The sequence below is a fragment of the Panthera leo genome, chromosome B4 (assembly GCF_018350215.1).
Source record: "Panthera leo isolate Ple1 chromosome B4, P.leo_Ple1_pat1.1, whole genome shotgun sequence".
Taxonomy (NCBI): Eukaryota; Metazoa; Chordata; class Mammalia; order Carnivora; family Felidae; genus Panthera; species Panthera leo.
Window position 1 is genome coordinate 78,058,317 of NC_056685.1, and position 27,182 is coordinate 78,085,498.

At 52.9% G+C, this 27,182-nt stretch overlaps 1 protein-coding gene across 4 annotated transcripts; it reads left to right on the forward strand.

The window, feature by feature from the left end:
* Positions 1-2: 2 nt before the first annotated feature.
* Positions 3-15,528, forward strand: ACVRL1 (activin A receptor like type 1). 4 transcript variants are annotated; one of them, XM_042946592.1, is made up of 10 exons: positions 3-364; positions 5,425-5,493; positions 6,051-6,302; positions 6,501-6,715; positions 6,979-7,078; positions 7,437-7,583; positions 7,855-8,130; positions 8,734-8,931; positions 11,863-11,993; positions 13,201-15,528. In XM_042946592.1, exons 2-10 carry the CDS (start codon positions 5,430-5,432, stop codon positions 13,333-13,335), a joined length of 1,518 nt encoding a protein of 505 aa, XP_042802526.1. In that variant the 5' UTR covers positions 3-364; positions 5,425-5,429; the 3' UTR covers positions 13,336-15,528. The 4 variants fall into 4 exon arrangements, with proteins under 4 accessions (XP_042802526.1, XP_042802527.1, XP_042802525.1 ...); XM_042946593.1 differs by lacking the exon at positions 3-364 and adding an exon at positions 5,058-5,151; XM_042946590.1 differs by lacking the exon at positions 3-364 and having other exon boundaries at positions 5,335-5,493.
* The last annotated feature ends 11,654 nt before the right edge of the window (positions 15,529-27,182 follow it).

Sequence of the window (27,182 nt, forward strand, 5' to 3'; positions counted from 1 at the left end):
CGAGGCGGGCGGTTGCCCTCGGGGTCTGGGAGCCGCGCGGGGGAGGGTCCGGGTCCTGCGGCCCCAGAGAGGGGCGAGCGGGCGGCCCGTCGGCTAGCTGGGCAATAGGAAACGGTTTATTAGGAGGGAGTGGTGGAGCCGGGCCAGGCAGGAAGACGCTGGAATAAGAAACATTTTTTGCTCCAGCCCCTTTCCCAGTCCCGGGAGGCCGCCGCGCCGTCCGCGCCGAGCGAGCCCCGCCCGGGCCCCAGCGCCGTCCGGGGCCGCGGACGACCCGGGCCCGCCGTCCAGCGCTCGACGTGCCACCGCGTCCGCCGCCGGGAGGGGAGGCGCCCGGCCCGCCGCCCGCAGGGCGGGTCCAGAGGTGAGTCCAGGTCCGCGGGCGGCCCGACCCCGCGCCCGAGCCCGAACGGGCCCTTCTCGGGGCGGATCCCAGAGGACGCCTCACAGAGGTCGCCGTAGGGTCAGTCCCAGCTCCCCACTAGGGCAAGCTGCCCCTGGCCTTCCCCGCACATCTGCCCACGACCCTGGAGCGGGCTGGGCCAAACCTGGGCTGGGAATCAGAAAACTTCTGGCTCCTGGGCCAGTCACTTCTCTGTCTCCTCTCCTCATCTGTAAAAGGGGCAGAAGGATTCCTGCTCTGCTTCACAGGGAAGGGGTCGCGTGTCCCTCCAGGCAGCTGCCTTGACCTGGGAGGGAGTGTCTACTTGCAACCGTGTTGAGCCTCCCCTTGAAGCCCACCTTTCCCAGGCCAGCCTTTGCGGTTCTTGCTTAAGGATAATTCCATCCTGGAGACCTCACCTCCAACCCTGCAGGGTCAGATAATCCCCATGCCATGGCCTTCCCTGGAGATCCAGGCCAGAGGGTTTCCCTTTCTCCCTGTAGGCTGGGACCCCAGATTTTCAGTCTGCCCTGGAGGCCAGTGCTGTTAAGCGCATCTCTGGGCTGCCCCCCCCCCCCCATTTCTTCTTGAAGGACAGGGGCATAGTGGACTATAGCACTGACTTTCTCTATTAGTGGCAGCTTCTGGCTGAGTCGGGGTCTGTCCTCTCTGATTCCTGACGGTCCCATTTGTCCTAGTGCCTGTCCTCTCATCTCATGGGGTTGTCAAAAAATAGATACCATTTATTTGAGTGCTCTTAGATGTACACTTAGCTATATTTTTCTCATGGAATCCTGGCCACAGTTTAGCAGAAGAGGTTTATTACGCCCATCCTACTGAAAACTAAAGAGGTTCAGACCTGAGTCGCTTGTCCAAAGCTCCGTGGATGGTGTAAATGGTGCTGTTGGGTTTTTGGTAACATTTGTTAAATGCTCACTGTGTGCCACTTAGTACTCGGCTGAATAATTCTACTACATGATACCTATGAAATGAACACTTGTTATTTTCATTTTTTTGTAGGGAAGCCTAAGCCTCAGAAAGTTTAAGTAACTTGCCCCAAACTTCGTAGTTCTAAGTGGGAGAGGCAGGATTTGAACCCAGGTCTGCCTGATCCTGACCCTGGTGCTGTACTGTGCTGCCTGTGGTTTCTGTCTGAGACCCTAAAATCCAGGTGATGCTACATCACGCTGCGGTGAAGGGCCAGTGAAATGATGCAGATGAAAGTGTTTTGTGTACGGTAAGGGGCAGCCTGGTATGAGTAGCTCAGCCCTCTGCTGTGTGGGTAAGACCTGTTGATTTGCAGAGTGAGGCTCTTCCAGCCCTGTTACAATTGTCGCTGTGCGGAGCCAGTCCTGCCGCTGAGAAACAGATCGATAACCACCTTCTGAGCGCACCCCTTCTCTGGTTCTCCAACTTAAGACTAAGCCTGCAGCAAGCAGATGATTTCTGTCTTCCCATCTAAACAAACCCTCATCGGGCACCCAGTGGTAACAACAGCAGCGTGCAATATGTTCCTGTCCTCAAGATGATCGGGACACCCGTGGTGATGATGAGCAAGAAACTTAACATCCCTGAACCTCAGTTTCCCCACTGGATCATTGTGAGGGTTAAATTAGATTAACCATCAAAGTTGAGTACTTAGCAGCACTCAGAGAAGATTAGTTCTTATTATTAAAGATTTCACAGTGGGCAGTTAATGTTTGAAGTTAGTTTGGCATTTGTGATTTCTGGCCAACAACAGTGATGCTTCTGTCAGCAGGAGATCTTTCAGGAAGTTTTGCTTTGAAGTGAAGGGAGGGGCACCTGGGTGGCCTAGTGGGTTGGGCATCGGACTTCGGCTGGGGTCAGGATCTCATGGTTCGTGAGTTTAAGCCCCATGTCGGGCTCTGTGCTGACAGCTCGGAGCGTGGAGTCTACTTCAGATCCTGTGTCTCCCTCTCTTTCTGTCCCTCCTCCCTTTGTGCTCTCTCTCTCTCTCTCTCAAAAATAAAAAAATTTAAAAAAAAAAAGAAGTGAAGGGATACTACGAGTCCCCAGGAGTCTGTCTGTGCTAGAGTCAGGTCTCTGGGCAATCAGGGTCATTCTGAGTTTGGACTGGCAGGACTCAGCACTCTCTGTACTTAGCTTTGTGCCGGGCCCAGTTAAAAGCTAGAGAGTCACAGGGTGGCTCATTCAGTTGAGCGTCCAACTCTTGATTTCGGCTCAGGCTGTGCTCCCAGGGTTGTGGAATCGAGCCCCGTGTCCCGCTCCACGCTGAGTGTGGAGCCTGCTGAAGATTCTTTTTCTCCCTCTGCCCCTCTGCCCTGCTTGTGCTCTGTCTCTAACATAAAAGAAAAGAAAAAATTAAAAGGAGGCGTTAAAGAAACAAAAAACAAAACAAAAGCTAGAGAGTCACAATTTTACTCCACTACATTCCCAGGATAAGACCAGAAGCGGAGTCTGCAAATGTTGTCAGGCCCTCCCTGTACCATTGTTGAGCCTGGGAAGCTTGAGAACAAAGCCCTCACTCCACCCTCCCTCTGCAGCGTCTCCAAGTCCCTGGCTTTGAGGTTTCACTAGTCTGTCCCTTCTCTAGTTGGTGGGGGGGGGGGGAGTGCCTGGTGGGACTGAGAGTCCCTGTCCTCTGCACCCTGCTCCCACTCACCCAGCAGGGCCCTCCCTGCACAGAGAAATGAAAACACATACAGCAGGTTTAGCACTGTGTAGGACACATTTCTCAAGGGGTAGACCCATGCAAACAGGTCAGAATTACCTGGAGACGTTTTAAAATGCAAGTTTCTTGCTGGTCCCGGGATGGACTGAATCAGAATTTGGAGTGTGGGTGTGACCAAAGAATGTGCACTTCCAGGGGATCCTGATGCATAATCAAGTAGGTAAGAGGGTACCGTGGGGCATTGTCAGAGAAGTGGAAGCTTCTGGAGAGGAGATTTTATCCTGATCGCTATCCACCCTTTCCTTCCTGCCCCGTACCTTGTCCTTAGCTGCTTTTTGGGCAAGAAAAGGCTTCCACAGATGGCTTCCCACCCCTGCCCCAGTGGGTAAATTCAGCTTGTCTGGGGGTCCTTCTCCAGCCACCGGTCCCCCTGCAGAGTGCTTGCCAGAGTCATCACTGCCTGCCGGGAGGGGCGAGAGACAGGAGGTCAGGCAGAGGCTGGGGACACAGCTGCAGCAGCCCAGGGCTCCGTTTCCTCCCCCAGCCCTGGGCCTCTGGGGCAGAGGAAGCCCAGGCAGGAAGGCTAGAGCTGCCACCAGCCAAAGAGGCCCATGAATCCCCCCTCCCTCCTCCCCACCCCCCCCCCCCCCGCCCCAGCCATCCTGCCCTGGGAGCCTCAGTACCATGGATCTTCATTTGGTACCATTCTTAGACTATGGCCCTTCTGAAGCCCATGTGGCCATACATCCAGCCCTGCCAGCCTCACTGTGTTATGCCAAAAGACCCCCTCCGCCCCAGCCCCCCCCCCCGCCCGCCCCAGCCTGGTGGTAGCTGCTCCTGGGGACTGGAACCCCAGGCACACACCTGCACACTCTCCACCACTCAGGAAGTCCTTCTTGCTGTCTGACCTCAGTCCTTCTTGCTGCAGCATCCATCCTTCTAGTTCTAAGCCTTTGAGAAATGAAGAAGGAGGTGGCTTCTGAAGCACAAGTTGGTTTGGGACCTGAGTTGGGGACTATCCTAGATCAGAATTACTTCCTTTTTTTTTTTTTTAAATATTTTTAACATTTATTCATTTTTGCGCGTGAGAGAAACAGAGTGTGAGTGGGGGAGGGGCAGAGAGAGAGAGAGGGAGACACAGAATCGGAAGCAGGCTCCAGGCTCCGAGCTGTCAGCACAGAGCCCAGTGAGGGGCTTGAACTCATGGACCGCGAGATCATGACCTGAGCTGAATTCGGACACTTAACCGACTGAGCCACCCAGGCGCCCCAATCAGAATTACTTCCTTAACATTCTCTACCAAACTTCTGGAAAAGTTCAACCTTAACTGGCCGTGGAAGGTCAAATATTCAGTGTCTAAGTATGTTTCACTTCCCCTCCCACGTCAATGGCCCTACCCCCACCCTTTCCCAGGACAGCAAGGAGAGAGGAGGAAGGCGGCCAGGGAATGGCTCAGAGAGGGCATCTTATGCTCTGGTGAGATTGTAGACAGGTTTCCTCATACCTGGCCTGAGCCATCGCTGTCCAAGTTTGTATGGTTGTTACCACCCTGAGGGCTCAGACCTCGGCTGTCGCCTGGATTGGGAGACAGAGTGGGGAAAGCACTGGACTGGGAGTCTGGACACTTGGGTCACACTCCTGGTGCTGCCACTGAGTCCTGTCTTACCTTGGACAAGTCTCCTGCCCTGTCTGAGGCCTAATCTCCATCTTCTCTAAAATAAGGAGCTGGGTTTTGTGGTTCACAAGGTATCCCCCTAGAATTCTGTCACGGGGTGTCCCAGCCCCGTGTGGCTCCTCCAGACCTTGTAGCCACCCCAGCCTGCCCTGAGAATAGCCCTGAGCTCCCTCCCTGCTGTGCGTGACTCCTGCCTGTTCTATCCAGACCCCAATCTAAACAATCTTGATTCCTGTTCCCAGTTTGGCGGGACCCTGAATGGCAGGAAGTGAAGACAGGAGCCTGTTTATGTTTGAGGCAGCCAGGGCTAGGGGGATGGTGGCACCGGGAAAGGGGTGGGTAAGAGGCAGAGGACAGGAGTGGGGGGTACTGCTAAAAACACTCTCCTTCCACCCTGGCCCTGTGCCCTCTGTGCCCTCCCATCTGAACTCAGGAGCAGGGGTAAATAGCTAGGAGTCCCCCAAGCTCTCTGTCACTTAAATATGGCTCTCTACCCTTTACCCCTAACAGGATGGTTTCCATGGGGAAGTGAACCAGGACTTCCCCTGCAGGCCCCGCCCCAAAGCCAGACACAGGGAGTAGGGAGGAGGCCTCCCTGTGCCCCCCCCAAACTCCCAGTGATTTCCTCTAGGTGGGAGGGACCCACAGTTAGTGGCTGAGAACACCAAGGGGATCACATTTCATAGATGTTGCTGTACCCCCTCTCTTCTCCAGGGACCATGACCTTGGACTCCCTCAGGAGAGGCTTTCTGATGCTACTGATGGCCTTGGGCTTGACCCAGGGTAAGTACTAGGGAAGCAGGTAGGGGACAGGGTCCTGGATAGAGAAAGGTCTGGCTAGGTTCAGCTCTTGCTGGGGCTGAATTTGAGGAGCTGGGGAGAGGGGGGCACCTAGGAGCTTGGCTGGAGAGTGGGAGGCAGGCTCAGTTAGACTAAATGCCCAGCTACCCCAACCCTTCTTTGCTGTCCTCCTGATCCAAACCCACAGGTTGGTGCTCTACCAGCCTCCACGGTGAGAACCTCCACCTGGGGGTGCAGAGCGTGAGGACATTGGCAGGGGGCACCTGGGAGACCCCTCAGGGTTGGGGCTGGGGCCAGGGCTGGGCCTAGAACTGGGAGGGAAGGTCTTAGGATCAGGGAGGGGACAGAAGCCTGGTTCTCCTAGTGTCTGGGGGGTCAGGTTCTGGAGGGGAGGATAATCTAAGGATGGGACTGAAGGACCAAGGTCTCAGCGGGTGTGTTTGAGAGGTCAGAAGGGAGGGGCAGTGGGACAGGCATGGCTGTTAGGCTCTGCCTAGGAGTTGGGCCCAGAGTGGCTGAGCCTCCGCTGTGTCTCGCAGGAGACCCTGTGAAGCCCTCCCGGGGCCCGCTGGTGACCTGCACATGTGAGAGTCCAACCTGCAGGGGGCCCACCTGCCAGGGGGCCTGGTGCATAGTAGTGCTGGTGCGGGAGGAGGGCGGACAACCCCAGGAGCATCGGGGCTGTGGGAGCCTGCACGAGGAGCTATGCAAGGGGCGTCCCACCGAGTTCGTCAACCACTACTGCTGCTACAGCCCCCTGTGCAACCACAACGTGTCTCTGGCGCTGAAGAGTACGTGCGGCCACCCCAGCAACCCCTCCCTGTCTTCTTAGTCCCTGTCCTCCCTGCCCGGCTTCCAGCTCCTGCTCTGGCCAGGAGGGTGGGGGAGGAAGGACCCTGGGATATACCTGGCAGAGTGGCCAAATGGGGGGGGGGGAATCTGGCTTGGTGGAAGCTGGGCCTCAGTGTCCTCTCTGCCCCCTCCACCAGCCACCCCGACTCCTCCAGAACAGCCGAAAGTAGACGGCCAGCTGCCTCTGATCCTGGGCCCTGTGCTGGCCTTATTGGTCCTGGTGGCCCTGGCTGCCCTGGGCCTGTGGCATGTCCGGCGGCGGAGGCGGGAGAAGAAGAGGGGTCTGCACAGCGAGCTGGGCGAGTCCAGCCTCATCCTGAAGGCGTCGGAGCAGGGGGACAGCATGCTGGGGGTACAAGCCTGGGGGTGCCTGGGACCCCGGGGGTGGGGGTTGGGTAGATGAGAGCCAGAGAATCAGATAGGAGCCAGACAGGAGCTGAGAAAGACTCAGTCACAGACACCCAGAGATCTGAGTCAGGGTGGGTGGTGGGGGGGAGATGCCGCTGGGCAAGGGAGGAGCCTGTAGGGACACAGCAGCGGGGGCCCAGCTTAAGGAGGAAGAAATGGGCTGGGCCAGGTGGGGGCAGCCTCTCAGTGGCCTCTCTGTACCCCCAGGATCTCCTGGACAGTGACTGCACCACGGGCAGTGGCTCAGGACTGCCCTTCCTGGTGCAGAGGACAGTGGCGCGGCAGGTGGCCCTGGTGGAGTGTGTAGGTGAGCAGTGGGTGAGCCTGGGCGATTGGACCAAGGGCTCCCATGAGTGCACAGGAGTGAGCAAGCTCTTGGCCTCTGAGTCTGGACCTCTGAGGCAGGACCAGGCCTGGGTCCAAATGGGAATTCTGCTGGGCAGGGAGTGGCTTGGAGATGGTTCAGGGCTAGATCCTTTTGTAGGTGCTGGCAGGAACAAGGCTAACGAGGGTGGGCCCGGATTAAGTTAAACATAAACATTAGAGGTTCTGCAATTGGGGTCAGTGCAGAATGAAGATGGGGGGGTCTTCTGGGGATTCCCATGCCCAGGGGCTGTGTGCGCACAGTATGTGACCCTCTCCCACCCCTCTGGCCATTGGATCAGGAAAGGGTCGCTACGGCGAGGTGTGGCGCGGCCTGTGGCATGGTGAGAGCGTGGCCATCAAGATCTTCTCTTCAAGGGATGAACAGTCCTGGTTCCGGGAGACAGAGATCTACAATACGGTGCTGCTCAGACACGACAACATTCTAGGCAAGCGGGGAATGCTAAGCCAGGCCGGGGTTCTCAGCACCCCCCCCCCCCCCACCACTCCAGGCTGGAGTCCCCGGGCCTCAGGACAACCGACCTAGTCCTGAAGGACTCCCATCAGCCCTCAGCCGCAACTGCTGACCCCAGCTTCATCTCTGACCTAAGCCAGACCTGCCTCCACCCCAGCCCCAGCCCCAGCTTTGCCCTGACCCGATCAGTCCGGCCTCCCTTATCCCTAGCCCCTTGCCTGAGCCACCCGACCCTCTGCCCACAGGCTTTATCGCCTCGGACATGACTTCCCGCAATTCGAGCACGCAGCTGTGGCTCATCACGCACTACCACGAGCATGGGTCACTCTATGACTTTCTGCAGAGGCAGACGCTGGAGCCCCAGCTGGCCCTGAGGCTGGCTGTATCGGCCGCCTGCGGCCTGGCACACTTGCACGTGGAGATCTTCGGCACTCAGGGCAAACCGGCCATCGCCCACCGGGATCTCAAAAGCCGCAACGTGTTGGTCAAGAGCAACCTCCAGTGCTGCATTGCCGACCTGGGTGAGCTGCCCGGGTAGGGCGGGCCCTTCGCGGGGCGCGGGGTTGGAGCACCCTCCCCCTCACTAGGTTCTCTGCCTTTGCCTGTTCCCGAGTGTGGCGACGACTCAACTACTGATGGGCGCTTTAATCCCTCCAGGCATGTGTGTTGTCTCATTTCACCTGTGCGAGAGCCCCACAAGCTGCCTTGACGCTTTGCAAGCCCAGACTCCTTCCGGCATACCGCTCTGGCTCCAGGAGTTGGGAGAAAGGGGCAGGGCTCCAGGAACCTGGGTTCTCATCCTGGCTTCACTGACTGCATGGCTCCCCTCACCGGGCCTTGGGGTTCTGCTCTGCGAAACGGGCATAATTACACCTGCCTTGCCTACTCACGTCTCTCTGGGTCCTTGGGCACCTAGGAGAGCTACACGAGCAGAATATAACCGGGGCAGGTGGTTCTCCTGGTGGCTGCTGTCTCCCAGCCCACCGCAGGGCAGGTCTCCATTCGCCTGCTACTCTATGTCTCACCATCTCTCTCCATCCCCACCTTGCCCCCCGCACCCCAACCTCCGGGGCCACTCTGTGGGCTTGGGCGAGCGGCAGGAGTGACAGGCCTGGTACCCACAGGCCTGGCTGTGATGCACTCCCAGGGTAGTGATTACCTGGACATCGGAAACAACCCACGAGTGGGCACCAAGCGGTACATGGCCCCCGAGGTGCTGGAAGAGCAGATCCGCACTGACTGCTTCGAGTCCTACAAGTGGACAGACATCTGGGCCTTTGGCCTGGTGCTGTGGGAGATCGCCCGTCGGACCATTGTCAATGGTGAGGGCCCACCCCGCACAGGGTGGAGAAAGAGGGATGGGGCAGGTAGATAGACAAGCAGACAGGCAGGAGACAGGGGCTTCCTGCCATTGCTGGTGCCCGTGGCATGAGGGTCGTGTTGAGTGACCGTTTAAGGTGTGGCTCTGCAAATCTATGAGTCTGGCTGTGAAATCTTGGATAAGTGATAGCAGCTAACTTTTATTGAGCTTAAATATGTGCCACGTGCCTTGCTATATGCACGGATGATCTTTAATCATCGTGTGTTGGCAGGAGGTAGTATCACTTAGCGGTTAAGGGCATGGGCTGGGAATCAGACTGCCTGGGTTCAGTTCCTGATTATGACCATGGGCAAGTTACTTAACCTCTCTGTGCCTCCATTTCATTTGGAGATGAGAATAAAAATAGTTTCTAGTATTGGCGCCTGGGTGGCTCAGTCAGTTAGGCGCCCGACTTTTGTTTTCGGCTCAGGTCATGATCTCACGGTTCATGAGTTCAAGCCCCGAGCCGGGCTCTGTGCCCTGCTTGGGAGTCTCTCTCTCTCTGCCCCTCGCCCTGCCCACGTACTCTTTCTCTCTCTAAATAAGTAAACATTAAAACAATTTTTTTAATAGTTTCTAATTGAGATAATCCTAGGACAGTATCTGGAGGTATTCTGGGGCTCAGTAAATATTAGCAGCAATTTATTGTAATAACGAATACCTGACGTGGTATCATCCCCATTTCACAGATGAGGGTACTGAGGTACAGAATCTCAGCTGGCTAGAGGCAGCATCGGGTTCTGAAACCAGGCCAATATGACTCTGGCGCTAATGCTCTTTATCACTGGGCTACTTAAACCTCTTTGGTCCTTGGTTTCTTTGCTATAAAAATGCAGGATATAATAGTGTCTGCACTGCCTGCTTATTGCTGCCTCATTATCACACATGGGCGCCTTTGGAGGGGCTAGGAACAGTTGGAGGGACCTCAGCCTTGCTGGGGCAGACCTGTGGCTGGTGCCCTGCAGCCCCGGACCAGGTGGGGAGGCTTGTCAGTCTTTGTGGAGGCTGTCTGTGGGGAGGGATTGCTGGAGGTCCTGACAGGTTGGGGCCAACCTCAGGATATAACTTGAGCTCCGTTCCTTGGGGACAGGGACATTCTCATTTCCTGAGCATCCGCTAGGAGCCAGCCCCATGCCAGCCTTCTTTTACCCTCAGCGCTGACTGGTAGAGAGAGGCCAGAGTGTAGCCAGTCCCTCTGGGAGACTCTGGAGGGGCTCAGATTCCTGCCCCTTCAGACGTACACTCCCAGAGTAGGCTCTGAACACTAGGGTTGGGGAAGGGGGCACCTGGAAGGAGCCGAGACCCCCTGGGCCAGGCTGCAGGCAGGACGAGAAGGCTGGACCGGCCAGGGCCGCAAGGGAGGCTGACCGCAGGCTCCTGGGGCGGAGGGAAGCTCTGTCAGCCCCACACAGATTCGTGGCGCATTATAAACACTGTAATCTGGTGTCAGCCCCGGCACTGATTAAAGGCCCATTAGACACGCTCAGGCCTCTGCGCAGCACTGATTAGGGCTCGAGAGGCGCAGGGGCCAGCCTGGAAGCCCGCCACGGGGAGAACAGCTGGCGCGGGCCCTCCTGAGGTTGCGGCTGTGTGGCCACGGCCCCCAGCCTCAGGCTGGGAAGCAGGGGGGCCCGGGGCGCCTTGTCTAGGTCTGGCCTCTTCTGCCTGCGCTGTCTGCAGCTCCACAGGCATTTTCAGAAGGCTCCTCCTCAGGGACAGTGAGGAGAGGTAGTACTGCCCGCTAAGGGGTCAGCGAGGCCTGTGCCGTGTCTGAGAGTGGGTGGGTGTTACTTGGAGCCGGGTGAAGATCCCTTTCTCCTTGTGCCACGTCCCTCCGCACCCCGCAGCAGGCCAGCTTCTCTCTCTTAAGTATAGCTTGGAGGTCAAGAGCACAGGCTTTGGTTAGACTTCCTGGGCTTGAATCTTAGCTCGGTCACTCACTGCCTGTGTGATCTCAGACAAGTGTCTTAACCTCTCTGGCCTCAATTACATCGTTCGTAAAGTGGAGCTAATAGCATGACTTACTCAGAGGGTTGTTGTGAAGATTTAATGCAGCGCAGTTAGGACCGGGCCTGGCACAGGGAACGTGCCCAGTAAACGTTTTTATCGGGCATCTGTGATGGTTGGGGCCTGGGAGCAGTGCCCAGACCCCGGGCAGGAGGCAGCCACGGAAAGATTGAAACAAGGTCTGGCCTGGCAATCCAATGAGACGAGTTCAAGTCTTTTTCTTTTTAAAATACTTTTATATAGTTTATGTATTTATTTTGAGAGAGAGGGCAAACATGAGTGGGGGAGGGGCAGAGAGCGAGAGGGATAGAGAGACCGTCTCAAGCAGGCTCCACACTGTCTGCGTGAAGCCTGATTCGGGGGCTGGAACTCACAAACCATGAGATCGTGACCCGAGCCGATGTCAGACACTTAACTGAGTGAGCCACCCAGGTGCCCCAAGGTGAGTTGGGCAAATCTTGACTCTACCCTTACTAGCTGTGTCACCTGGGGCTCAACCCTTTGGGCTCAAGACCCCCCAAATCTTGACTCTACCCTTACTAGCTGTGTCACCTGGGGCTCAACGCCTCTGAGCATCGGTTTCTTCATCTGTAAAATAGGGGTAATGATAATACCCATCGCGTTGGGTTGTCGTGAAGGCTAACAAAAGGAAGCATTGAAGTGTTTATAGCACAATGCCTGGCACATGGCGAGTGCAAAATTAGCAGTAATTATCATTATTGGTGCACGTATCGATTATGTCATAGCATCCCTCTCAGGGGTAGCATGGGTCAGACACCTGGTTTTCCGGACCGTGGAACAGAAGATGGGCAAGCCTCTCCTCGGGGTGGCGTGGGGCCTTCTTGGGGTGCCGAGTGACTGTCCCACCCCCCGCTCCCATCCTCAGGCATCGTGGAGGACTATAGGCCACCCTTCTATGACGTGGTGCCCAATGATCCCAGCTTTGAGGACATGAAGAAGGTGGTGTGTGTTGATCAGCAGACCCCCACCATCCCCAACCGGCTGACCGCAGACCCGGTGAGGCTTCCCCAGGGCTGGGATGGCATGGGGCGGTGGCTCACAGCTAGGACTTTTGGCCCTGGGAACTTGTGCCTGAGGTCTCTGTTCACCTGAATCGATTCTGGAGGGTGGATTCCAGGGTCCGTCCGGGGGGTACTCTGACCTCCCACATCCGTGGCCTGTGGACCCCTGAAATGTTGGATTTTCAGAACCCTCCATTTTGCCTGAAAAGGCAGAGTCTCTCTGCCACATTTCTTGCTGTGGAGTTTTTGTTGTTGCTGTTTGTTTTCGTTTTTTTCTCTAAACACTCCACATACATATATAAGACACAGGCACATGTGTATGTAAACACATACAGGCATGCACATGCTTCTACATAAACATATACTCACAGATACATATGCATGCACATATATGCCAGACGGTTGGCCCTGTGAAGACAAAGAACATGTCTCCTTCGCTGCCTTGTATCTCAGCTATCTATCACAGTGCCTGGCTCAGAACGCCCAACAAATGTTTATTGAAGGAATGAATATGCATGTATATACATACATGTACATAGACACGTGTTTCTGCACAACATGCGTATCCATAAAAAGCCACGCATAGGCAGTGCTGTGCACACACACATCACATACACTCCCTGTCGGGAACCAGCTTGAGTTCTGAGGCAGAGGTGCTGCTCGTTCAGTCTCAGACCACTCAGCTTCCTGGGATGGGCTCCTCCTGGACCCTCCTCCAGTATCCACGGGGCCCTGCCAGGGAGTCCCTCTCTCCGCACCGGAGTCCAGCCGCACGGGGCACGTGGAGGCTCTGAGGCTCGCACGTCTCCCCTTCCTCGGATCTTGGCGGAGGTGGGGGGTGGGTGGGAGTAAGGTGTTCCCCAGACACTCTTCACCGAAGGGGGCCTGAGTGCCCCCGAAGGGCTGAGTTACAGCTCTCTTTCTGTCCCGCCTGCCACCTTCCACCCCGCGTCACTCCGCTGTCTTCCCCTTCCATCTTTCGTCTTTCTCCTCTCCTGCCCTCCGTTCCCTTTCTTACCACTCTGTCTTTCCTCTGCCCTTCCTCGATGCTCTTATTTCCCCCATCCGGTCCTTTCTGTACCGCTTAATGTCCCCCCATTTGGGCACTGCCCCCTTTTCACCACCTCCTTTTCATCTTCCCTGATCTGTGTCTCTGATTCCTCCCCTCTGCCTCTCCCTGCCCCCCCACCCCCACCCCACAGGTCCTCTCAGGCCTGGCTCAGATGATGCGGGAGTGCTGGTACCCCAACCCTTCTGCCCGCCTCACGGCTCTGCGGATCAAGAAGACACTACAGAAACTCAGCAACGGTCTCGAGAAGCCCAAAGTGATTCGCTAGCCACAGTCCTGAAGCCTGACTCCCCTGTACCTGCAGTGCGTGTGGGGTGGGTGGCAGACGGTGGGTGCCCTGTCTGGGTAGAGGTGGCGTGAGTACGCGTGCTGGGGAGGAGGGTGCCCCTCTCTGGGCCGCTGTGCCCGCCTGCCGGCTCATCCAGCCAAAAATACAGCTGGGCTGAAACCCGATCCCCCGCCGTCTGGCCCGCGCAGAGCAGCAGGCTCCCTGACGCCTGGCTCTCTCCCCACCCTCACGCCCTGGGGCGCAGCCCCTACTACCCCCAGGATAGGATGCAAAAGAGGCCCCAGAGCCAGGGTGGCCAGGCCAGGGAATCCCAGTCCCCGGGCCCGGAGCCTAGGCCTGCACTTTACCCCCTGCCCTCAGTTAACCCCATTGCCCCACCAGACCTGCCCGGGTGACACAGGGCCTTGTCCAGCCTTCAGTAGACATCCTGCCCTGCCAGGTCTCAGCCTCTGGCACAAGCCCAACAGACACCCAGGGCCCGTCATTTTCTCTGTGTGGGTTTCTATCTCAGCTCTATGAGGCCTGGGGCCTCTGTCTCCGGGACAAGACCCCACCAGCTGAGCACCAGCCGCCAACCATCTGGGAGAGCTGGGGCCCGGATCCTGGGCCCCTCCCCACCTCCATCCTAGCTGCCTTATTAGGGCGTTCCACCCAGGGAGTCCTGCTGCAGGTGTGGCAGGGTCAGAGGACAGTGCAGAGGTAGCAGGTCAGACGGGTGAGGCCCAGGACTTTCGGACTAACTGAAAGCTTGGCTTTCAGAAGCCCAGCACAGCTGGGGAAAGACTCAGCTGGGAGTCGGGAGACCCAGGTTCTGGTCCTAGGTAATTGCTCTACGTGACAAGAATGAGGCCTTCACTGTCCCAGGACCTTCACTGTCCCACAGTCCTGATGTCCTGTGAGGTTTCTTTGAAATTTCAGCCGGTGTCAGAGCTCAGTTCATCAGTCCCTTCTGCTCCTTTTGCCCCCCAGCCCCTGGCAATTTGCTTCCAGATGGGGATTTGAAAAGAACTTTATCTGAGGCCAGGAGTGCCTGAAGGGCCTCCGAGACTAATTCTACAAGCTCCAGTTCCTGCCTTAAACCAGCCGCCATCCTTGGGCCCAGACAACCCTGGGCCTTTGGGCAGGCAAGCTGGCTGCTCACCCCACTCTGTGGCTTAGCCTTCTCTGTCCAGGACTGAGAAGGGCTGAGGGCCGGCTTCCTGCAGGGCCTCCGAGGCTCAGAAGAAATTTGGCTCCAGCCAGCAAGCCTGCAGCACCCAGGTTCCTGCTCTCCACTGGTCCCTGGCCCAGGCCCACAGTCTTGGCCAGACCCCAGACCGTGTGTGTCTAAGAAGAACCTGATGGCTGTGGAGAAACACGTGGAATGTTCAGCATTTGGCAACGTCAAGGGTGTATGTCCATGTGATGGAGAGGTTACCCCAAAGCCTGGGCTGGTGGATGGGAGGTAGAGCCTCAGGTTTGTGGGGTGGGAGGGCTCAGGCTAGGGATGAGGACAGTCCCAAGCTCGGAAGACCTGGCCTCTCAGCCCTTGGGGCAGGGAAGGACCCACCATTCTCCACAGGAGGTGACAAAAACACAGCCTCCTTCCCTCCTGCTGCAAATGACCCAGCACCCCCCCCCCCCCGTCTGCCCCCACCCAGGGGCGGCTTGCGTGCACCGTGGCATTTTCCCAGGCCTGGCTCCCTGAGTTGTGCAAGGCCCGAAGGAGAACCAGGAAGTGAAACTGGTGAAAACAGAAAGTGAGAGGGACCTGTCAGGTTCTCAGATGATCACAGGGCAGTTTACTTCCCGGCAATTTTGCGTCTTCTGGTTACTGGAACCCGCTCAGCCCAGGAGTCAGTCCTCCCCATGACAGATTTTATCTCTGCTGGATTTGGGAGCAAAGAGGCTCCTCCTGGGACTCCAAAGGCAGCAGCTCTCCAGAGGCTGGAAAATGCCTGAGGGGGTGAAGTTCTGAGGCGGGAAGTGGAGTGACAGGGGCCGGCTTAATGGCCAGTGGTCAGGGATGGAAAGAGGCTTTGGTGAGAGCAGAGCACCGGTGCTTCCGTCTGAGTGCAGGAAGGTGTGCCAGGGCCCAAATTACAGCCTCTTACCTGGAGATCCTGCTTGTGGGAGCACTCAGCTCGTGCTCAGCACACAGTAGATCCTCAATAAACCATGGTCCAATCTCGAGCTCCTACTGAGTCTTGCTAAGCTGGTTCCTCTGCAGTGGCTCGTCGCAGAGGGAACCAGAAGGGACAGGGAAGGAGAGGGTCCCTGAGTATCATGCCCGGTCTTTGCCCTTCACGCACAAGTCACAAGTTCGCGCAGGATCATTTCCCCCCACGCCCGCCCGCGGCCCAAATCTCAGTTCTGCCCCTGAGCAGACACTTCGAGGCGTCCGCCACATCGCCCTCTGCTGGCCAAAGGCTGCCGGGCGGCCGCCGCCCGCCCCGCCCCGCCCCGCCCCTGCGCAGGCACCCGCGGACCCTTCCCCGGGCTGGACCGCCTTCTGTGCGTCCGGCGTGCACGTGCGTGAGCTGCGCCGGGTCTCAGTCTGCAGGGACTGTCCCCCGAAAACCTAGGAAGGCGCTCTTTTGTGTCCTCACTCAGAGTCAGCTTGGACCCGTCTGCCTCGATTTTTCTCTGTTCTCAAGTCCCTCCCCCCCAAATGGGGCCCCCACCTTGCCGGGAGTCGGCCCTCACCCCTGGACTGCTAAGGTCCTCACCATCCTCGAAGACCCATCTTGGCGTCCTGGGCTTGGAAAACACCTCCCACCACCCCCAACCCCGGGACAGTGGGGGCAAGGACGTGCCATGTGGGAGAAAGGTACTGCAAGAATTAGAGAAGGGACTCGTCCATCTGACTTCTCAGCCCAGAAAAATCTGTGCCTTTGTATCAGAGGCCCTGTTAGGGAACCGCAGAAAGGGTGCCCTGATTGTATCACAGAGGACCGACCCTATGTCCTGCGGCCCCCCAGTTGGCCTTATGCCTAGAGCCTGCTGCAGCCTCCCTGTGCCTGTGTCCATGGAGCTCCCCACAACAGACAGTGCCCTCCTCCCCAGAGGACCTCTCAGACCAGCTTTGTGGAAATTGGAGCGTTCCTGGTGTCCCACAAAGGCAGCCTTTCCCCTCCCTGTGCCCACCCGACCTGGTCCTTACATCTCCACCCTGATGTCCACACTATGGTTGGCTATGGCTGGGGTGGGACAAAGGAGAATTGGCTCATTGCCCTCCAGGGGTAGAAGAGTCCTTGGGAGGTCACCGTGCCCTTGGGAGGTGCCATGTAGAGCCTAGGGAACCTGCCTGCCTGTGGAAGAAAGAAACCCATTGACTTCTTTGCAGTTTTGCTCTACTTTCCTGGGGGACCCCAAACTCTAATGTCCTTACCTGTGCGAAGAGGAAGAGGATTGTCTGTGTAATAAGGACCCTCCCTAGGGGTGATGAGTGCCTGTAACATGCCCAAGTGGGGGGGGTGAAGGTGGTCTCTAGAGCATGGGCTTTGAGGCTGAGGACCAACCTTCCCCTGCCAGGGCCTCGCGGTACCCAGGCCTTCAAGGACAATTCTCCCTTCCTCCCAGTCACCAATCTCCCTCAGGCCCACCCCACATCACCTTCAAGGAGGGTGCTGTGCTTCTCCAACTCCTCACTTGCATCAAGATTAACAGACCAAGACATAACAGTCCTCATGTGTAAAAGACCCAGGCCTGGGGCTGGAGTGGAGGGGTGCCCGTCCTGAGTCCAGTCTCCCAGGTTGGGGACTGATGCGAACTGCCGTCGTCACTCTAGGTGGGCGACTCTTGGAAGGAGCTGCTAACACCAGGGCCACATTCAGTTTGCTAGAAATAGAGACAGAGGGCTTCTTGACTTTGCATATAATTTGCATAATGTCATAGACACACAGTCTATTTTCAGGCAGATTTCAGGTTAAAGTGTTGTCACTGCTGCCCTGCAGGGTGTCACGTCTGGATGAGTCTCTTCTCTGTTCTTTCTCACCCACCCACTCTTAGTGACCTAGATCCCAACTGGAGGCGCAAGTGGTGAGGTGAGAGGGAAGAGTGGGGTTGTCCAGGGAGACACAAGGACAGGGCAAGAGGCACGCTGGAATTTCCAGAAGCAGAGTGTGGCCTCTCAAGAGCAACTGGTAGGCAAGAGGGCCAGGAAGTGGGCAGCAAGGTGGCCCAAGCTCTGTTCTACAGAAACCTTTCCTGTCTCTCCTCACCAGGGGAACAGCCAGTTCTCATACTCTTGGTTCAGTCGTCTGCCAGTCTGAAGAAAGACGTCTAGATAAACCTGTTCCTCTGAGCCACCCATAAAGCCTTGCTTGGCCCAGATATCCCTCTTGGGCGTTTATTTTCAGCACCAAGATTTGATCTTAGCGTCCCGTGAAACCTGACCCTCAGTCTGTCCCTCTCCTGGGAGCCCCGTCTGGGAAACCAGTAGCCTGGAGTGAGGATCCGTGTTTTTAAAGCCCCTGGCACATAGTAGGAGGTTAATCAGTGCTCGAGCCCCTCTCCTCCCTTCATCTAGAAGTCGTGCCAAGTACCTAATTGTCCCAGGCCTGGAGGCCCAGCACAGGTACCATCCTCTGAGGGCTGAAGGCAAACACAGTAGAAGGGCCAACTGGGGCGATTGTCATTAAGTCGTCTGTGACCTTGGTAGGTCATTTGGCCTCTCCTCAGCTAGAAAGGAGGGGGTTTGGTGGGTTTTAGGGATAAGGGCAATTCTTACTTCATGGCTTGAGCTGTTTGGTGACTTGTCCTTGGTCATGGAGGGCTAGAGGTGGAGCCCCACCCTCCTGCAGACCTTTGGCCTCAGGGCCGGTCTGGTGTGCTGTCTTACTGTGTAGACCTAAGGATTCACCAGATGCCAAGGCCAAGAGCCTTACTGGGTCCTGGCAATCATGAGGCCGTTCGGTCAGGCTGGACAGCAGCAGTGCATTACCCAGAATTCCCAATCCCTGGCGTCCAGTCCCCCTGGACCTGCCCTGTCCCCTTAGGCAGGCGTTTCCTGTTGATAAGAAGCTCAGTCACAAACACTGATAAAGAGATGAAAAAAGGAAATTGACGGGCTTGGGTATAATGGGCATTTCGTCTGCCTTTTCTACCTTATTCCTTCTCCCGGCATCCCTCCCCCACTGCTTCCCAGAACCGAGGGGGAAAACATGCCCCCCACCTCCACTCTGGGCCCTATTTTGTAGTTTCCAGGAATTTGGCCTTACAGAGCCCTTAGAAGCAGGACCTAGCTTGACCTGGTGGGGGTGGGGGCAGGGTCAGAGCTCAGAGGCAGGAAGCACTGGGTGCTGTGAGGCCCCCTAGCCTAGGGAGAAGGGCAGGGGCAGCAGGAAGGAAGGACGGTCAGGCACAGGTTGCATCTGTGACCTTCCTCTCCCTCCTCCCCACAGAGTCCTGGCTCCAAGTAGTGGTTATAGGTGGCTGCATAGTCTATAATTAGTGGATTTTCCATAATTTTAGTCTTAGGCTCATTACTGGGAAATCTCATTAATTTTGACTCTACCAATTTGGAATCTGTGATCCTTCAGGACAAGAAGCTGGACTGATGTTCAGAAAAATGAAAGCAAACAAGCTTGCAAAGCATGCCAGTCTGCCCTCTTTGGGTCTGGATTTGTAAACTCAGCTGGACCAAGGCAGTTTTTCTCGAGCGCCCCTGCCTGCAGTTAAGATGACCTTTCGCCAGGTGGGTGATGAGGTTTTTATCCACCACTTAGGCTTCAAGTAGGGGTTGCTCACCGACAGAGGTGTTCTAAAGACTTCTGTTCAATACTCTTTTCTTCCTCCCCAGAGATGTAATTCCTTTTTTTTTTAGTTTTTTGGTTTTTTTTTTTTTTTTTTTTTTTTTTACGTTTATTTATTTTTGAGAGACAGAGAGAGATGGAGCCTGAGCAGGGAAGGAGCAGAGAGAGAGGGAGACACAGAATCCGAAGCAGGCTCCAGGCTCTGAGCCGGCAGCACAGAGCCCGACGCGGGGCTCGAACTCACGAACCGCAAGATCATGACTTGAGCCGACGTCGGTGCTTAACCGACTGAGATGTAATTCCTTAATAAAACAGGCAAACATAGGAGTGGAATAGATGGTTCTCTGAATGACCAGAGTTTAAAAGGAAAACCACAGCCACGTGCCACTTGGTGACTTTCTCCTGAATTCTGGACCGTTTCCGGTCCTTGTTCCCACCTGACCAGGGTCTTCCCCTGACTTCGGTCCCTCATATCTTTCGTTGCACTTCTGATACCTGAGGAAGGAGCAGAGTAGTGAGGAGCAACGGTTTTCATCCTAGTCAAGATTCCAGCTGAATTTCTTTTTAGTAATTCAACAAATTTATTCTTAATTTTGTATGGAAGAATATAAATTCCTAACAAGCTGTATCAATTTCCCCCTTATTTTAGGTGACTTTTGGAATAGTTTATACGTTCACATGGTTCAAAACCAAAAGTGCCAAAAGTCTCCCTTCCATCCTTGTCTCCCCTTCCCTGACCCCCAGAGAAATCACCAGTCTTAGGTTTTTATGCTTCTGTCCCTTCAGAGTTTATATATGTAACGTATGTATTTTTAATATATATATATTTTTTTAAATTAAGCAAAGAGTACTTTATTTTTTTTAATATTTATTTTTTTTGAGAGAGAGAGAGAGAGAGAGAGAGCGAGCATGAGCGGGGGAGGGGCAGAGAGAGAGGGAGACGTGGAATCCCAAGCAGGTTCCAGGCTCTGGGCTGTCAGCACAGAGCCCGATGTGGGGCTCGAACTCACAAACTGCGAGATCACGACCTGAGCCGAAGTGGAACGCCCAACTGACTGCACCACCCAGGCGCCCCTATATTTTTAATATTTACATATATATATCTATGTAGATATATATATGTGAATTTAATATGGAGCCTGTCCCACCCTACCTTTTATACAAAAGTAGCATATATTTTTTTAAGTTTATTTATTTTGAGAGAGAGAAAGCACGAGCGGGCGAGAGGCAGAGAGAGAGGTAGAGAGAATCCCAAGCAGCCTCTGTGCTGTCAGCGTGGAGCCTGATGCAGGGCTCGAACCATGAACTGTGAGATCATGACCTGAGCCAAGATCAAGAGTTGGACTGTTAACAAACTGAGCCACCCAGGCGCCCCCAAAAATAGCATATTATATACACTATTCTACACCTTGTTTTTTTCACTTAATAATATGTCTTGGAAATTTTTCCATATCGGCAGATAGAGAGCTTTTTCTTCCTTGCCTTTTCTTTCTTTCTTTCTTTTCTTTTCTTTTCTTTTCTTTTCTTTTCTTTTCTCTTTCCTTCTTTCCTTTTTTCTTTCCTTTTCTTTTCTTTTTTTTTTTTTTAATTTTTTTTTTTCAACGTTTTTTATTTATTTTTGGGACAGAGAGAGACAGAGCATGAACGGGGGAGGGGCAGAGAGATAGGGAGACACAGAATCTGAAACAGGCTCCAGGCTCTGAGCCATCAGCCCAGAGCCTGACGCGGGGCTCGAACTCACAGACCGCGAGATCGTGACCTGGCTGAAGTCGGACGCTTAACCGACTGCGCCACCCAGGCGCCCCTCCTTTTCTTTTCTGTATTCATTTTATTCTGCTGTTTATTTATTTTTTTATTAAAAAAATTTTTTTAACGTTTATTTATTTATTTATTTTTTTAATTTTTTTTTCAACGTTTTTTATTTATTTTTGGGACAGAGAGAGACAGAGCATGAACGGGGGAGGGGCAGAGAGAGAGGGAGACACAGAATCGGAAACAGGCTCCAGGCTCCGAGCCATCAGCCCAGAGCCTGACGCGGGGCTCGAACTCATGGACCGCGAGATCGTGACCTGGCTGAAGTCGGACGCTTAACCGACTGCGCCACCCAGGCGCCCCTAACGTTTATTTATTTTTGAGACAGAGCATGAATGGGGGAGGGTCAGAGAGAGGGAGACACAGAATCTGAAACAGGCTCCAGGCTCTGAGCTGGCAGCACAGAGCCCGACGCGGGGCTCGAACTCATGGACCATGAGATCATGACCTGAGCTGAAGTCGGCCGCTTAACCGACTGAGCCACCCAGGCGCCCCTATTCTGCTGTTTAAATGCACCTTATTTAAACCTGGCCCCTCTCTCTTTTTTCTTTTATTTATTAAAAATGTTTTAATATAATTTATTGTCAAATTGGCTTACATACAATACCCAGTGCTCATCCCAACAAGTGCACGCCTCAATACCCGTCACCCCTTTTCCTCTCTCCCCTGCCCCCATCCACCCTTTGTTCTCTGTATTTAAGAGTCTCTTATGGTTTGCCTCCCTCCCTCTCTGTTTGTAACTATTTTTTCCCCTCCCTTCCCCCATGGTCTTCTGCTAAGTTTCCACATATGAGGGAAAACATATGATATCTGTCTTTCTCTGACTGACTTATTTCACTCAGCATGATACCTTCCAGTTCCATCCACGTTGCTGCAAATGGCATGATTTCGTTCTTTCTCATTGCCACGTAGTATCCCATTGTATATATAAACCACATCTTTATCCATCCATCCGTTGATGTACATTTGGGCTCTTCCCATAATTTGGCTATTGTTGAAAGTGCTGCTATAAACGTTGGGGTACACGTGCCCCTGTGCATCAGCACTCCTGTGTCTTTTGGGTAAATTCCTAGCAGTGCTGTTGCTGGGTCATAGGGTAGGTCTCTTTTTAATTTTTTGAGGAACCTCCACACTGTTTTCCAGAGCCAGTCCCCTCTATTTGGAAGTTTGGTTGTTCCTAATTTGGGGCTGTTACAAACAATGCTGCAGCGAGTAAACTGGTGTGTACATCATTTTGCTTCATTCAAGTATATGTGTAGGATAAATTTGAAAAAGTGAAATTCCTAGATCAAAGGATATGTGAATCTGGCCAAGTCAATTCTGATGAAGTGAGAAGAGGATAGACTTGCTCTAGCAGATGATAAGCCATAGTAAGAGGAGTAAGACCAGACAAGTGGACAGATAGACAAATGGACCAGTGGAACACAATAAAGAGCTCAGAAACAGAATCATAGACACCTAAGAACTAATACCTAATAAAGGTGACATCAAAAATTAATGAGGGGCACCTGGGCGGCTTAGTCAGTTGAGTGTCAGACTCTTGATTTCAGCTCAGGTCATGATCTCATGGTTCGTGAGATCAAGCCCCAAGTCAGGCTCTACTCTGAGCATGGATCCTGCTTAAGATTCTCTCTCTCTCTCTCTCTCTCTCTCTCTCTCCCTCTGCCTTTCTCCCCCCCCACTCTCTCTCTCTCTCTCTCTCTCTAATTGAAAAAAAAAAGATGGCGGACTGAAAGGAGATATTTGCAATCCCTAAAACTTTAAGGCATTATTGTCTATAACGTGTGAGAAATTCCTGGAAATCAGCAAGACCCAATAAAAAGTGGGCAAAGACGTGAAGAGTCAGTTCGCCAAAAAAGAAGCCCAAAAGACTAACAATACAACTCAAACTCACTAGTGAGGCAAGAAATGCACATTTAAATGACACAACACCTGACATCTATCAAAATGGCAAAATTTAAAAAAGTGAATGATGCCCAGTGTTGGCAACGATGTGGGGAAATAGAAACTCTTGTGTAATTCTTATAGAAATGTAAATTGGTATAGCCTTTTTAGCGTTACAAAAATGGGTGTGTCTGTCCCATTTGGCCTTGTGATACCATGTCTGCACCCATACGTCAGTAAAGTACTCATACAAGTCCATGAGGGGACACGAATGAGGGAGTTCAACCCAGTGTTGTTTGTGGTAGCAGGGAGCTAGAGCCAACCTTGGTGTCCATCCCTGGGGGAATGGCTAAGTAAAATGTTATAAATGAATATCTCAGAATATTATGTCATCCAATGAACCAAATATACATACAGTAACATGGATAGATCTTTTAAAATTTTTTTTCAAGTTTATTTATTTATTTTGAGAGAGAGAGAGAGAGAGAGGGCATGGGAGGGGCAGAGAGAGAGAGTCCCAAGCGGACTCCACACTGTGATAGCATGGAGCCCAATGCAGGGCTCAAACTCAGAACCATGAGATCATGACCTGAGCTGAAATCAAGAGTCGGCCGCTCAACTGAGCCCCCAGGCACCCTGCTACATGGATAGATCTAGAAAACACAGAACTGACGGGCAAAAAGAGAATGAAAGTCATAGCACAATGCCTTTCATATAAATTTGGAATGAGTAAGAGAACCACCAGATGATCCAGCAATCCCACTTCTGGGTATATACCCAAAGGAACTGAAATCAGGATCCCAAAGATATTTCTGCACTCCCATGTTCATTGCAGCATTATTCATGATAGCCAAGACCATGAAGCAACCCAGCTGTCCATCGACAGACAAATGGATAAAGAACATGTGGTATATTGGGGCGCCTGGCTGACTCAGCTGGTGGAGCATGCGACTCTTGATCTTGGAGTTGTAAGTTCAAGCCCCACGTTGTGTGTAGAGATTACTTAAAAATAAGCTCTCCTAAAAAAAAAAAAAAGACAAGGGATGCCTGGGTGGCTCATTCGGTTAAGTGACTCTCAGTTTCTGCTCAGGTCATGATCTCCTGGTTTTGTGAGTTTGAGCCCCACGTCGGGATCGGGGTCTGTGCTCATGGTACAGAGCCTGCTTGGGATTCTCTCTCTGTCTCTGTCTCTGTCTCTCTCTCTCTCTCTCTCTCTCTGTCTCTCCCCCGCTCTTGCTGTCTCTGTCTCTGTCTAAATAAATAAAAAAAGATTAGTGGCTTAGTCGGTTAAGCATCCAACTCTTGATCTCAGCTCAGGTCATGATCTCATGGTTCGTGAGTTCAAGCCCCATGTTGGGCTCTGCACTGTCAGCTCGGAGTCTGAGTGGGATTCTCTCTCCACCCCTCTCTCTGCCTCTCCCCTGCTCTCTCTGTCTCTGTCTCTCTCAAAATAAATAAATAAACTTTAAAAATATTTAGAAAAAGAAAACACAGTATGTACACTCAGTGGAATATTATTCACCCATTAATGAATATTAATATTAATATTTAAAAAGGAGGGACTCCATGGGGTGCCTGGGTGGGTTAGTCAGTTAAGTGTCCGACTTCAGCTCAGGTCATGATCTCACGGTTCCTGAGTTTGAGCCCCATGTCGGGCTCCGTGCTGACAGTATGGAGCCTGGAGCCTGCTTCGAGTTCCGTGTCTCCCTCTCTCTCTGCCCCTCCCCTGCTCACTCTCTGTTGCTCTCTCTCAAAACTGAATAAACATTAAAAAAAAAAAAAAAAAGGAGGGAATCCTACCATTTGCAACAACATAGATGGATCTGGAGGACGTTATGCTAAGTGAAATAAGCCAGATATGGAAGGACAAATATGACAAGGTATCACTTTTTGAGGAATCTAAAATAGTCAAACTCATAGAAGCAGAGAGTAGAGTGGTGGTTATCAGGGCTGGGGGGAGGTGGAAATAGGATGTGAGTAGTCAAAGGTACAGAGTTTCATTTCTACAAGATAAAGTTCTAGAGCTCTGTGCAGTATACAGCCTATTGTTAACAATACTGTGTTGTATACTTAAAAATATGCTAAGAGGGTAGACCTTATGTCAAGTGTTTCTATCCCCCCCACACAATCATAATAGAATGCATGCATATTCAAAACAACGCCACAGCCTTCACAAAGATGTGCATGTATTTAAGGACATGAACAAGTTCACCACAGTGCCTGGGGGGTGAGGGGAGCAGGTGGATGGAGATTGGAAAAGGGAGTGGAGAAAGAGAAAACAAAATCCGAGAGGTGCCTTGCGGCCTTGCACAGGCCGCTTGCACAGATGATAACATGTGACCGTGTGACTAACCTGAGGCCCGTTGTGGGGGGTTGCCGGAAGGGTAAGGAAACAAAACCCACCACCACGGAGCTTTGGGGTCCTGACGGCCATTCACGAGCCTGCGATCCCGGACGCAGATCAGCACGGATACTCAGCTTCCCCATCTTGAAATGGGGATAATACATAAGGTGGTTGTGAGCAGGTTGGGCAAAGGGCCAGGCCAAAATTGTTTAACAAATAATACTACCAATACCAACAATAGTGTACTATCCTCACGGATAGTGTTTACAGCTTCTGTTCCGTGGAGCTATAGGCTGGCTTGGGGTCAATGCTTCTAGCTTTGCTCCTCTCTCAAGTGAGAGGGGAGAAAGGCAGTCCAGTCCCTCTCCCCAGCCCCTGGCTCTCTAATCTCCCTGGTTTCCTTATCTGGGCAGCAGCTAAACAGGAGAGATTTGCAGGACAAGGTAAAAACCTAAGATTGCATATATACATATATATGCTATGTCTATATGCGTGTTTATTTCAATTAGACACAGGCTTCTTATCCTGTACTCACTGGCTGATCTCTTTGGATCAATACTTTCGTTAGGTCTTTTGTGAAGTGAAATTTATATTCGCACCCCACTGTTCCCTTAGTAACAATCTCCGGCAATCAGATCTGCTCTCTGGTGGAAATGGCCTTTGGAAAGCGCCTGTGTGGTGCACACTTATACAATCTTACCTTTGCCAGAAACAGTTTTCTGATGCAGCCGGTATCTTTTCCAGAAAAAAAAAAAAAAAAATTAACTACATTTAAGCAGACTTAACAAGGTCTTAAAATAGATATAAAGTGGTTTCACCCCACAAGGGGAATTCTTAAAATACTAAAGTACTGTTTTTAAGCATAGTCAAGTACTTCAGAAAAACTAATTTACATGCCAAACAATTTCTATGCTAATTACAAGTGATTCTTTCCCAATCACTAGGTAATATTTGGTGTTACTGTATGTACCTGAAGTGAATAAAATTACCTCTTTCTTAAAAAACAATATTCACTCATTAAAACTGGCCTTTCTGCACTTCTCCCAGATTTGCATTTTTATTGTATTTCAGGTGTGAATTTGAGAATTTGATCCCACAGTATTGAGGTAAAACCATAAAAACAGGTTTATCACACTTGTCTAAATGAGGTGGTGGTAAATCTCAGATTTCCCTGATTTTGCCTTCTCGTAGAAAATGAAAGCCCAGGGCGCTCTCTCACTGCTGACACCACACCTATAAACTCACCTGCATCCATATCCGGTCCCCCTTTCCTCTGTCTCTGTCTCTTTTCTGTTTGAATAAAACTTTATTTATAAAAACAGGCAGCTGGCTTGGGGCCTCAGTTTCCTCTTCTCTCAGTGACCCTTCAGGCTTCGGAATGAATCCTCAATTTGCCCTTCTCTGTGGGTCCTTTCCATCTGGGTGAAGCTTGCTGCAAACAAAAAACACTCACCCCCCACCTTCCAACCACCCCAGTCTCTCTCAACCACCCTTCCCCTTCATGGTCACATTTATTGGAAAAGTCTCTGCTTCCTCACTTCCCACTCTCGGCCCACCACTTTCCAGCTCTGCCATGGAAACTGATCTCTTGGTGGTTACCACTGGCCTCCTTGTTGGGAAATCCAGTGGCCCCTTATCAGTCTTTCCTTATTTAACTCGTCCTCTGGGCAACAGTTGACTGCTAACCATCCTGCTTCTTGGCTTTCCTGCCTCCCGCTGATGGTCTCCCTCCTGCCTGGTGGGGGCTCCTTCTCAGACTTCTCTGTGGGCTTCTCTTCTTTGCCTCTCCCGTAAGTGCTGGTGTCCCTAAAGACCCAGTTGCTTCTGGATGACTTCTTAGATGTCTCCCAAGCTTCTCAAATTCATCATGTCCCAAACGGAACTCGTTATCTATCACCCCAAACCTGTTCTGTCCCTGATGTTCAGAGAATGGTATGACTCCGCACGAGATTTGTTAGCGACCTCCTTCTACCTATCACCCCCGCTATCAGTCGAGAAATCAAACCCAAACCCTTGTCCTTTCCACATCCTGATTGTCTCTCCCAACTCCG

Bases quoted from the DNA above. Each gene is read 5' to 3' on its own strand.
- ACVRL1 (XM_042946590.1), top strand. From the start codon at position 5,397: ATGTTGCTGTACCCCCTCTCTTCTCCAGGGACCATGACCTTGGACTCC. The intron at 6,716-6,978 runs GTACAAGCCTGG...CTGTACCCCCAG, and splicing joins AGGGGGACAGCATGCTGGGG to GATCTCCTGGACAGTGACTG. The intron at 8,932-11,862 runs GTGAGGGCCCAC...TCCCATCCTCAG, and splicing joins CCGTCGGACCATTGTCAATG to GCATCGTGGAGGACTATAGG.